At 43.9% G+C, this 12975-nt stretch overlaps 1 protein-coding gene across 1 annotated transcript in view; it reads left to right on the top strand.

Moving 5' to 3' along the window:
• RAB3B (RAB3B, member RAS oncogene family) overlaps nucleotides 1–12975 on the top strand; it is a 141836-nt gene that overhangs the window by 33454 nt on the left and 95407 nt on the right. The window contains exon 2 of the mRNA XM_075320085.1: nucleotides 505–732. Within this exon, the coding sequence (XP_075176200.1) occupies nucleotides 505–732 (228 nt within the window). The remainder of the gene's footprint in view (nucleotides 1–504; nucleotides 733–12975) is intronic.

Here is a 12975-nt window from a genome sequence, read left to right as displayed (position 1 = left end):
TCCTGATGTCCTGCACAGTACAAGACTTGTGGAGACATAACGGTCACATGATCATGATGTCACCAAATATTCTCAAGCAGTGTCCACATAGGTAGCTACACTGGTTATAATCAGTGTAGTTCCTGCTGTAGACGCTGGGAGACCTCAAGTGGGTGAGGGCCTTGAGCACTTGCCCAGTTTGCCCCTCCCTAACACCAACCCCATATAGAGTAGAGAGGTGCAATTTACAACTGTGAGGAGACTATAAGTTCTCGTCTTTCCTGAGTCTACAGCTTTATTGTATGCTGAAACCTGTCTATTCAGGGCATGAGAGTCACTAGTTGAAGACCACTGGAAAAGTGCCTTCAACATTCCTCGCACTAGTATGTAGAGCTGCACCCTTCCTCAGGAATGTCTTGGCATGCTCACTATCTTTACCCACCACTTAACAACACCTCAAGGTCTCCTTTGAAGTAAATCACTGCGCTAAGACCAACCTGTATCTCTCACCTTTCTATGTTACAGATGGCCTCTGCCACTGATCCAAAATACGGACATCGAGATGCTTCGGACCAGAATTTTGACTATATGTTCAAACTGCTAATTATAGGGAACAGCAGCGTGGGGAAAACCTCCTTCCTGTTCCGGTACGCGGATGACACCTTCACATCCGCCTTCGTCAGTACTGTGGGAATTGATTTCAAGGTGAAGACTGTGTATCGAAATGATAAGAGAGTGAAGCTGCAGATCTGGGTGAGTGATGGATTATTCTGCTTTTTTTTTTTTCTTCAATCTACGGTTAAGTGGGAAGCTCCATTTCTGAGCCCTACAGGGAAATTATCATCAGAAAATGACCTACTGTTTAAATAAGGTTTGTGTAGTTGTTTTTTTAATATTTTTTTTCTACATATCTTGATCTGTATTTAAGAATAATTAAAAAAAAAAAAATCTTAAAATTTTGACATTGACTGCTGGGGATTTTTTTAGATTCTAACCATTCTGTTCTTTCAGGAAATTGACATGTACATTAGCCACAATAAAAAGAACCTGACTTTAGCTTTTGTGTTGAAGCTGCTAATGAGCGTGTGCAAAGTCCATTGTGAAAGGAAGCGGGAGTAGAGTCAGCTGTGACGTCGTCTATTGTCATTGATGCATCCTGTATATAGAGATGTGACCTATTATTGTGGCTAAGGCCTCGCTCCCACTAGCGTATAAAACAACGCTCCGATCCTCATACTGAAAAGTGTAATGTATATGTCACTCTGTATGTCATGCGAGTGCAATGCCAGTGTGCGTTTTTTTTTCTCGAATGACAGCCTTCTGTATGCAATGAGTTTTTATCATACATCTTGTATGTTAAATTTTTAGCTACAATAGTTTTGAGAAATAAATGCAAAAAATATCAAAATTTAGATAGATATGTAGATCGATATTGATACATAGAATAGATAGAAATCCTGCAGATATATAATATTCTACCCCCTACATATTATAAACTGACACCCTTTAGTGCCTCTTATGTGGCACTAAAGGGTGTTTAGCCTGGGCTTAACCTAATAAATACATATTACTTAACAAAAAAAAATGACATGGGGGTCTCCCGTTTTTTGATAATCAGCAAAGGTAAGACAGACAGCTTGGGGCTGGTATTATCTGTCAGAGAAGGTCCATGGCCCTTCTCAGCCTAAAACTACCAGCCCGCAGCCGCCCCAGGTAGGGGCAAATCAGATTAGGCGTGCCAATTTTGTCTTTTCCCCTCGGCTCTTCCCGATTTGCCCTGGTACGGTGGCAATTGGGGTAATGGTTTTTGGGGTTGATGTCATGTGACATCAAGCGCAGGGGTTAGTAATGGAGAAGTACCTAACATACACCCCTATTACTAACCCAGTGTTACGTCACCGCCGGAGTCTGCTCCAGCGACTTCTGCTCCGATCACCAGGCGACGCCGTGTTTCTGCCGTGGATGGTGCTGGTGATGGGAGGAGAGGAGTCGATGCCAGCGGCACCGGTGGTCGCAGGCTTCGATCATCCACTGGGCTGGGTTATCTTGGGATCTGCAGTACCGCTGGCTGACTGTAGGTGGCGTGTGTTTTCCAGCTGAAGTTGCCAACATTCAGCTACAGCCAATGGGAAGACACCACACCCTTCTTATTCCCCCTCCTGTCACATGACCACTGCCAGAGATAGTTCTGATTTCCTGGCTCCTGGTCCACCCTATTCTGTTTTGTGATTCCTGTGTGCTGACTTCTGCGTGTTTTCTGACTACCCTTCTGCCTGCTGTTTTTGTACCTCGCCGCCCGATCCGGATTTGACCTCTGCTCCATTTTCTGATTACGTCCTTGTCTGCCGATTCTGTCCCTGTTCTGCTCTCACCGGACTGCAACCTTCCACAGGTAGTGATCTCCAGGGCCCTGTGTAATTTCAAATCCCTGTATAGGGGTTAAAGGGTTTCAGGGTTCTGGGGGTCCTGCTTGGTGAGTGGCTTCCCTCTAGTCTGTCCATTACATCCCCCCTGAGTCTGTTGATCCAGGCAGGCGTTACACCCAGTAATCGAGAAGCGAAAAAAAAAAAGCAAAAATATTTTAATTGAAAAAAACTCAAAACTTTCCCTAGTTCACCAATTTTATAAAGAAAAAAAAATCCATGTAGATCCACCGTAGTACATGGAATCCAATGTAGTCCACAAATGGAAACGTGAAAGACCAAAAAAGAGAGAAATAAAATCAAGACACTGTCCCTCGTTCACCAATTTATTAGAAATCCAAATTCCCAGGTCCGAGTAGTCCTGCAGTTCCTGCGATGTTCCTTGAATACCTGCATCAGACTATGGACATCAGAATGATGCTCCATAGACTGTGAGCAGCAAACACTCCCGGTGCACGCTGCGCACTGCAACTCCCATCGACTGTGATGAGTGGTGACATTCCTGACACCACCGCTCATCAGTGTACTTGATTTCCTGGAGCACAGCATGAGCCGTAAGTGGCTGCTGCTCAAAGTCTATAGAGCCTCATTCTGATGCTCCATAATTTTTTATGCAAGTAATCGAGGAATGTTCTGCTTTGTTTTATTTTGTTTTAAATAAATTGGTGAACCAGGAAAAGTGTCAGAGCGTGTTTGTTCAAATGAAATATTTTTGTGTATTTTTTTTTTATTTTCAATCAGTATGTTAGTAATGGGGGCCTCTGATAGAGGCATCTCCATTACTAACATCAGGGCTTGATGCCAGCTGACATTACACAGCTGACATCAACCCCCAAATATATTACCTTGACTGCCACCGCACCAGGGCAGTCGGAAGAGCTGAGGCGACGCGTCAGAATTGATGAATCTAATAGGTGCAGCACTTCTGAGGCGGTTGATGTCTGGTATTTTTTTTAGCAAAGATAGAGGGAACCCACATTGTATTTTTTTTATTCATTTTTTTCATTTATTAGGTTAAACAATGCAAAACACTTTTTAGTGCTACATAAAAGGCACTAAACCGTGCAAGTGTATAGTATGTAGGGGACTTGTGACATTATTTATAGCACTAGGATACCTCTCTATTCTAGCTGTCATCTATCTATATACTGTATATGGTGATTTTTTTTTTTTTTACTTCATTGGTTGCCAGGAGTGTTCTGGCTATAAACTTCGTGTGATGCATGCGCAAAACAAGAAAACGAGGGGGGGGGATTGCATGGCATACATATGGCCTTTGTGCTGTGCGACTTTTTATTTGCAGTCATTGACTTGCATCGGCGAGTCTTGGCCATTTTACGTGGCCATACGCGACATGCTGTGATTTTCTTTTCCTTAAGGTGGTGTCACACACAGCGACGACGACAACGACGTCGCTGCTACGTCACCATTTTCTGTGACGTTGCAGCGACGTCCCGTCGCTGTCGCTGTGTGTGACATCCAGCAACGAGCTGGCCCCTGCTGTGAGGTCGTTGCTCGTTGCTGAATGTCCTGCTTCATTTTTTTGTCGTCGCTCTCCCGCTGTGAAGCACACATCGCTGTGTGTGACAGCGAGAGAGCGACGAAATGAAGCGAGCAGCGAGCAGGAGCCGGCGTATGGCAGCCTGCGGTAAGCTGTAACCACTGTAAACATCGGGTAACCAAGGGAAGCCCTTTCCCTGGTTACCCGATATTTACCTTCGTTACCAGCCTCCGCCGCTCTTGCTGCTAGTGCCGGCTCCTGCTCTCTGCACATGTAGCTGCAGTACGCATCGGGTAATTAACCCTATGTGTACTGTAGCTAGGAGAGCAAGGAGCCAGCGCTAAGCAGTGTGCGCGGCTCCCTGCTCTCTGCACATGTAGCGACGTTATGATCGCTGCTGCGTCGCTGTGTTTGACAGCTAAGCAGCGATCATAACAGCGACTTACAAGGTCGCTGTTATGTCACAGAAAATGGTGACGTAACAGCGATGTCGTTGTCGCTGTCGCTATGTGTGAACCCAGCTTTAGCCAGATTCCATCTGAGGAAGGTCTTGCATATGGACACTGCCTCATTGAACATCATTGGTGCGAGTGCAATCCAATTTTCTTTATTTAATTGTACTCATCTGTTTCCAACACAAGTGGGAGCGAGGCCTAATAATGAGACTTTTGTAAAGAACCGTAAGTATGAGTGAAAAATTCGGATTCTCACTTGGTTATAATGTGAAAAATCTTAACATTAATCATAAGTTATATTAAAATTATCCAAATCCAATTTGCTGAAACAAGTGAAACTTTATTAGCTGTGAAATTGCTGCCGATTTATAGGAAACTAGCTGTAGTACCCGGGCATTGCCCTGGATAGTAACTGTCTCTTTGTCTCTCTCCCAGTCTGTCTGTCTGTCTGTGTCTGTCTATCTCTTTCTGTTTGTGTGTGTGGCTCTGTCTGTGTGTCAGTCTCTTTTCCTGTCTGTCTGTGTGTCAGTCTCTTTTCCTGTCTGTCTGTGTGTCAGTCTCTATCCATGTCTGTCTGTGTATATCTCTGTCTGTCTCTGTATCAGTCTCTATGTCTGTCTCTCTATTTCTTTGTCTGTCTGTCTGTCTCGTTCCAGGTCTGTCTCTTTTCCCCCTCTGTCTATCTCTTTCCCTGTCTGTCTCTGTCTCTATCTCTCTGTCTTTTTGACTGTCTGTCTCTCTCTGTCTCTCTTTATCCGTCTCCCCATCGACCTCTTATTACCTCACACATAAGCTTCTTATACTAACAATTTATTTTGTTCCTATAGCAACCACTCACAGCTCCTATTAATAAGCTGTAGCCCCTATCTCCATTGACTTTACTGGAGACAGGATTTTTGGAGTGTAACTGTAAAACGCGAGGTTACATTTTCCTGTCAAAACATAGTCTATGACGTTCCCTGAGTCACATGGGGTGTCTGTGCAAAATTTTGTGATTGTAAATGCAATTGTGTGGATTCCTTTAGCGGACATACATACACACCTACATACATACATACACTCAGCTTTATAGATTAAATTATATGTTGTTGGGTTTGTAAAATCCTCAGTCTCAGGGTTAAAGGGTTACTCCCATTCCAGCCTCTCAGAGAATGATTTGATCCAGGATCCTGCATTGGAGATGAAGCTGCAGCAACAGTCGAGTGGCTGAGAGATGCTGTTTCCGTAACTCCTATTTATGTTCTTGCACGTGTAAGTGTACACTTGGCTGAAAATCTTTGAGGATCTGTTTTATTTCCACCCCTGACATGGCGTCAAAGCGTGCACATATATAGACTAAACCTCTACTTTTTTTTTTTTAACACTGTTACTCTGAGAACAGCAGCATCATTTGTTTGTAAAAGAAGTAATCACAACCTGAAATTTAAAGGGACTCACTAATTTTAAAGTGGTGTCACTAATTTATGTTCCCTGCCTGTAGTGATATATTTACCAGCTACCGTCTTCTGCTGTTCTTGGTGCCACTCCGGTCCTGTTCTGTCAATTGCTCCAGTGTTTGCTGGTGGACCAGAAGTCACTTTAAAATGCACCAAGGCTCTCATAGACTTGCATTAAAAGCTTGTGATATTTAGTTGCACATCACACAAAACACGTTATACAATCTTTTTACCCCCCCGGTGCGCCCGCACTCGCTGACCCCAGCCAGTAGTCACACCACTCTTTTCCGAGAGGCTTCAAGTCTCTTATCCACAGTCCTGCTCAGGACACCCAAATCCTCCCTTCTCGTAGAGGAAATCTTCTTGAAGACATCACACTCTCCTCACCCTGACCATATGGCAAACAAACAGTCTCCATCCAACTATCGGTAAAACCTTGCCCTGAAACACCCTACCAAGACTCGTGGCACTAAAAGTACCAGCATGGACAGCCAGGTTTACACCACTTCTGTGATACATACCAGCCACTCTGTTACAACAGCAAACAGACATTGGTAATATCACTCCGAAGGTAAAAAATAAAATAGTGGTAATTTAACATTAATCTTTAGGACTGACAGTACTAGTCAAGTTTTGTAAAAACAAGTCCTAATAATCCAGGCGTTTCCTACAAAGAGTCCTATTTTTTCTGCAAATTGTGCGTCGCTGTCTTGCGAGTATACAATTAGTTTGGTTCTTAATATTTAACAAATGACTGGATGATATTTGTGTAGTAAAATAGCCGGAATATCCCAATTTCTGTCTCTTTTTTTGGCTGTAATGAATGCACATTAATTCAAGCACATAATGAGCATTGTGAGGTCACCCAGACCCTCACCTCTGGCCTCCACTGTGGGGGCGTCTATTAGCTATTCATAATCCTCATTAGTTGCTGCTTGGGATTTGATTGACAGGAGGAAATGGACTCTAACCTTCCTGTCCAACCCGTCCTAGGCATGTGTCAATATGGGCTGCAGACTTAGGATACCTTCAAACTTTAGCGACGCAGCAGCGATCCCACCAGCGATCTGACCTGGTCAGGATCGCTGCTGCGTCGCTACATGGTCGCTGGTGAGCTGTCAAACAGGCAGATCTCATCAGCGACCAGTGACCAGCCCCCAGCCAGCAGCGACGTGCAAGCGACGCTGCGCTTGCACGGAGCCGGCGTCTGGAAGCTGCGGACACTGGTAACTAAGGTAAACATCGGGTATGGTTACCCGATGTTTACCTTAGTTACCAGCGCACACCGCTTAGCTTAGCATGTGCAGGGAGCAGGAGCCGGCACTGGCAGCGTGAGAGCTGCGGAGGCTGGTAACGAAGGTAAATATCGGGTAACCACCTTGGTTACCCGATGTTTACCTTGGTTACAGCTTACCGCAAGCTGTCAGACGCCGGCTCCTGCTCCCAGCACATTCAGGATTATTGCTCTCTCGCTGTCACACACAGCGATGTGTGCTTATCAGCGGGAGAGCAACAATAAAAAAACGAACCAGGGCTGTGTGTAACGAGCAGCGATCTCACAGCAGGGGCCAGATCGCTGCTCAGTGTCACACACAGCGAGATCGCTAATGAGGTCACTGCTGCGTCACAAAAACCGTGACTCAGCAGCGATCTCAGTAGCGATCTCGCTGTATGTGAAGCACCCCTTAAGATATATAGCTCCCAAAACGTTTGTGTCCTCTCAATTCACAAGCGCTGTATCACATATCCCTCAGTCAGGCTGTCATACAGAGAACAAAAATATAAATGCAACACTTTTTTGTTTTTGCTCCCATTTTTTATGAGCTGAACTCCAAGATCTAAAACTTCTTGCATGTACAGAAAAGGGCTTTTTCTCTTAAATTTGTCTAAATCTGTGTTAGTGAACACTTCTCCTTTACCGAGATAATCCATCCATCTCACAGATGTGGCATATAAAGATGTTGATTAAACAGCATGATTATTGCACAGGTATGCCTTAGGATGGCCACAATAACAGAGCACTTTTTAAAATGTGCAGTTGTATCACACGTCACAATGCCACAGATGTTGCCAGTTTTGAGGGAGTGTGCAATTGGCATGCTGACTGCAGGAATGTGCACAGGAGCTGTTCCCTGTGAATTGAATGTTTATTTCTCTACCATAAGCCTTCTCCAAAGGTGTTTCAGAGAATTTGGCAGTACATTATGCAATCGGCCTCACAACCGCAGACCACGTATAACCGCACCAGCCCATGACATCCACAGACAGCATCTTCACCTCCAAGATAGCATCGGGGAAAAGGACTTGGGCATAATAGTTGATCCCAGATTCAACATGATCCAACAATGCGGAGCTGCAGCTAAAAAGGCCAACAAAATTCTGGGATGTATCAAGACAAGCATTGAATCTAGAGCAAGAGAGGTAATTATTCCCCTATACTCTGCCCTGGTCAGACCACACCTGGAATACTGTGTACAGAGCTGTGCGCCCCAATTTAAGAAAGACATTGATATAGTGGAGCAAGTACAGAGAAGAGCAACCAAGATAGTAGTAGGTCTGTAAACCATGTCCTATGAAGACTGGCTAAAAGGACTAGGAATGTTTCGTTTGAAAAAGAGAAGGCTGAGAAGAGACTTAATAGCGGTCTACAAATATCTGAAAGGTAGTCACAGTGCAAAGGGAACTATCCTATTCTCATTAGCACAAGCAGGGCCGGCTCCAGGTTTTTGTGGGCCCCGGGCGGAAGAGTCCCAGTGGGCCCCATCCACACGCAGACACACATACGTACACATACATATACATATTTAACGACAAACTCACAAAAATACATATAGAACTGACACATCTATACAGTCATATACACTGACATACATAGATACACATCATACATGCATACAGACAGACACACACAGCTCTGCTGGATACATACATACAGACACAGCGCTGCTACATACATACACACATAGCTCTGCCACATACATACACACATAGCTCTGCTATATACATGCACACATAGCTCTGCTATATACATACACACATAGCTCTGCTATATACATACACACATAGCTCTGCTATATACATACACACCTAGCTCTGCTATATACATACACACCTAACTCTGCTATATACATACACACCTAGCTCTGCTATATACATACACACATAGCTCTGCTATATACATACACACCTAGCTCTGCCATATACATACACACATAGCTCTGCCACATACATACACACATAGCTCTGCCACATACATACACACATAGCTCTGCTATATACATACACACCTAGCTCTGCTATATACATACACACATAGCTCTGCTATATACATACACACCTAGCTCTGCTATATACATACACACATAGCTCTGCCACATACATACACACATAGCTCTGCTATATACATACACACATAGCTCTGCTATATACATACACACATAGCTCTGCTATATACATACACACATAGCTCTGCTATATACATACACACATAGCTCTGCTATATACATACACACATAGCTCTGCTATATACATACACACATAGCTCTGCTATATACATACACACATAGCTCTGCTATATACATACACACATAGCTCTGCTATATACATACACACCTAGCTCTGCTATATACATACACACCTAGCTCTGCTATATACATACACACATAGCTCTGCTATATACATACACACCTAGCTCTGCCATATACATACACACATAGCTCTGCCACATACATACACACATAGCTCTGCCACATACATACACACATAGCTCTGCTATATACATACACACCTAGCTCTGCTATATACATACACACATAGCTCTGCTATATACATACACACCTAGCTCTGCTATATACATACACACATAGCTCTGCCACATACATACACACATAGCTCTGCTATATACATACACACATAGCTCTGCTATATACATACACACATAGCTCTGCTATATACATACACACATAGCTCTGCTATATACATACACACATAGCTCTGCTATATACATACACACATAGCTCTGCTATATACATACACACATAGCTCTGCTATATACATACACACATAGCTCTGCTATATACATACACACATAGCTCTGCTATATACATACACACCTAGCTCTGCTATATACATACACACCTAGCTCTGCTATATACATACACACATAGCTCTGCTATATACATACACACATAGCTCTGCTATATACATACACACATAGCTCTGCTATATACATACACACATAGCTCTGCTATATACATACACACATAGCTCTGCTATATACATACACACATAGCTCTGCTATATACATACACACATAGCTCTGCTATATACATACACACATAGCTCTGCTATATACATACACACATAGCTCTGCTATATACATACACACATAGCTCTGCTATATACATACACACATAGCTCTGCTATATACATACACACATAGCTCTGCTATATACATGCACACATAGCTCTGCTATATACATACACACCTAGCTCTGCTATATACATACACACCTAGCTCTGCTATATACATACACACATAGCTCTGCTATATACATACACACATAGCTCTGCTATATACATACACACATAGCTCTGCTATATACATACACACATAGCTCTGCTATATACATACACACATAGCTCTGCTATATACATACACACATAGCTCTGCTATATACATACACACCTAGCTCTACTATATACATACACACATAGCTCTGCTATATACATACACACATAGCTCTGCTATATACATACACACCTAGCTCTGCTACATACATACACACATAGCTCTGCTATATACATACACACATAGCTCTGCTATATACATACACACATAGCTCTGCTATATACATACACGCCTAGCTCTGCTATATACATACACACATAGCTCTGCTATATACATACACACATAGCTCTGCTATATACATACACACATAGCTCTGCTATATACATACACACCTAGCTCTGCTACATACAGACAGAGACAGACACGCGCGGCTCCGGGGGGGGCATAAATCGGGGTTGGGGAGGGCACATACCGTTCAGGTCACGGTGGAGAGGGGGCCCACACAGCGCCGGAGGGACACGCTGTGCTGGGGGTCGCTGGCTGGCACTGCAACTCTCATCTGTGGGACTGAGCAGGATGCCGGTCTGTAGCTCCGCCCACAGATGAAGTTCAAACCAGGAAGTCTGTGCGCCTTAAAGAGACTGCGCCGCAGATTCCTGCCGAGGACTGGGTGGACCCCGGGAAGAGTGGGCCCCGGCCAAGGTGCACCAGAGCTGACGAGGCCGAGTGGGCCCCCCCGGCTCTCCAGGGCCCCGGCATTTGCCCGGGTATGCCGGGTGCTGACGCCGGCCCTGAGCACAAGGACGTACAAGAAGCAATGGGATGAAACTTAACAGAAGGAGATTCAGATTAGACATTAGGAAAAACTTTCTGACAGCAACGGTAGTCAGGGAGTGGAACAGGCCACCACGGAAGGTAGTGAGCTGTTCCTCAATGGAAATCTTCAAGCGGAAACTGGATAAACATATAGCTGGGATGATTTAGGAAAGCCTGCACTTGCAGGGAGTCCAATAGCCCTTGAGGTCCCTTCGAACTCTACCATTCTATGATTAAGATCGTCTGAGACCGGCCACTCACACAGCTGCTGCAACAATCGGGGCATAACCAAAGAATTTCTGCACAAACTGTCAGAAACTGTCTCAGAGAAGCTCATCCTCTGCTTGTCGTCCTTATTCGGGTCTCAACCTGTCTACAGTTCATCATCGTAACTGACTTAAGTGGGCAAATGCTCACATTCGATAGGGTCTGGTACATTGGAGAGGTGTTGTCTTTACAGATGAATCCTGGTTTTCACTGTACAGGTCTGATGGCAGACTGCGTAGATGGTGTTGTGTGGGTGAGCGGTTTGCTGATGTCAATGTTGTGAATCTATTTAGACAAATTTGTGAAAAATTTTTGAGAGAAAAAGGTATTTTTTGTACATAGAAAAAAGTCTTAGATCTTAGAGTTCAGCTCATGAAAAATGGGAGCAAAAACAAAAGTGTTTATATTTTTGTTCAGTGTATATGAAGAAATGATGAAAACAAAGTGGTTATCTCGAGGGTTATTCTACTCTATGTTTATTTGATTTCTAGTTGGCTGCAGTTACTCTGTAGACTGCTATAAAGCTGTCAAACCGACAAAGAAGGGGGATGAAAGTGAAGATCTTCATACAAAACATGGATTAATATTTCTAAACACATCAGAGCTAGCAGCTTACTGAAGTATATGTGATACAGCTCTTGTAAGTTGAAACCCGAGAGCTGTAAATCTTCAGTCTGTAGCCCCTGCTGACATGTGACTAGGATTGCCTGCAATTTGAATTAAATCAGGGACGACCCTTTTATCTCATTCTTGAAGAACCCCATAAAAGGGTTATTCCTCAAATTACAATAGGATCTTATATTAAAGAATATTGGAAATAAATCAAGTGTGCCGTAATTAGCAAAAGTGTAATTTTTATCAATTAAAGCCCTAATGCCATGCGCTATGTCCTGCTGTAGTGTAGTTTCAAGCAGGATGAGCCTGCGCAAGATCACCCAATTCATCGCCTTGCTGAACACAGTATTTATTGTTCATCTAGCTGTGCAAGGGTCATTTTTGGTAACTTTAGAAATACTAATCAGGGTGCTCTTATGCCAAAAGTTTGCGTTGTGCCACACGTGTTTTCTGACTCTGCTCTGCAAGTTCAGTGATGTTGGTGTGCATCATAGTTGAGCCACAAGATCCCAACCAGTGATGAACCACGTTCCCACTGTGCATAATGAGAAAACTGCCAGTCAGCAGCAACTAGCATATTGTGCACAGCTTGTGGCTGTTGACTGAAAACCATGGTGTTTCCACAGTAGTAGTGCTGTCCCCCGCTGTCTTGTATCACATCCTCCAATACTCCAGGGCCTGTGCCTCTTTCCATCTAATACCACACATCTACATCCGCTTCTAGGTCCTGACGGCTCTCTAGCCGAATGACTCGCTAAGCCCTCTGGGTGAACCGTAGGCTCCGGACCTCCAGAGGTTACCTGACTGGTCCTCACTGTGACACCACATCTTCTTACTTTGAACCCACTTCTTGACTGACTCCCTATGGAGCTCGCCTTTCCAACCATCCACCCCGCATATTTACATCACGGGG

Source organism: Anomaloglossus baeobatrachus, chromosome 8, assembly GCF_048569485.1.
Source record: "Anomaloglossus baeobatrachus isolate aAnoBae1 chromosome 8, aAnoBae1.hap1, whole genome shotgun sequence".
Lineage (NCBI taxonomy): Eukaryota > Metazoa > Chordata > Amphibia > Anura > Aromobatidae > Anomaloglossus > Anomaloglossus baeobatrachus.
This window is presented reverse-complemented; position numbering and strand designations above follow the sequence as displayed.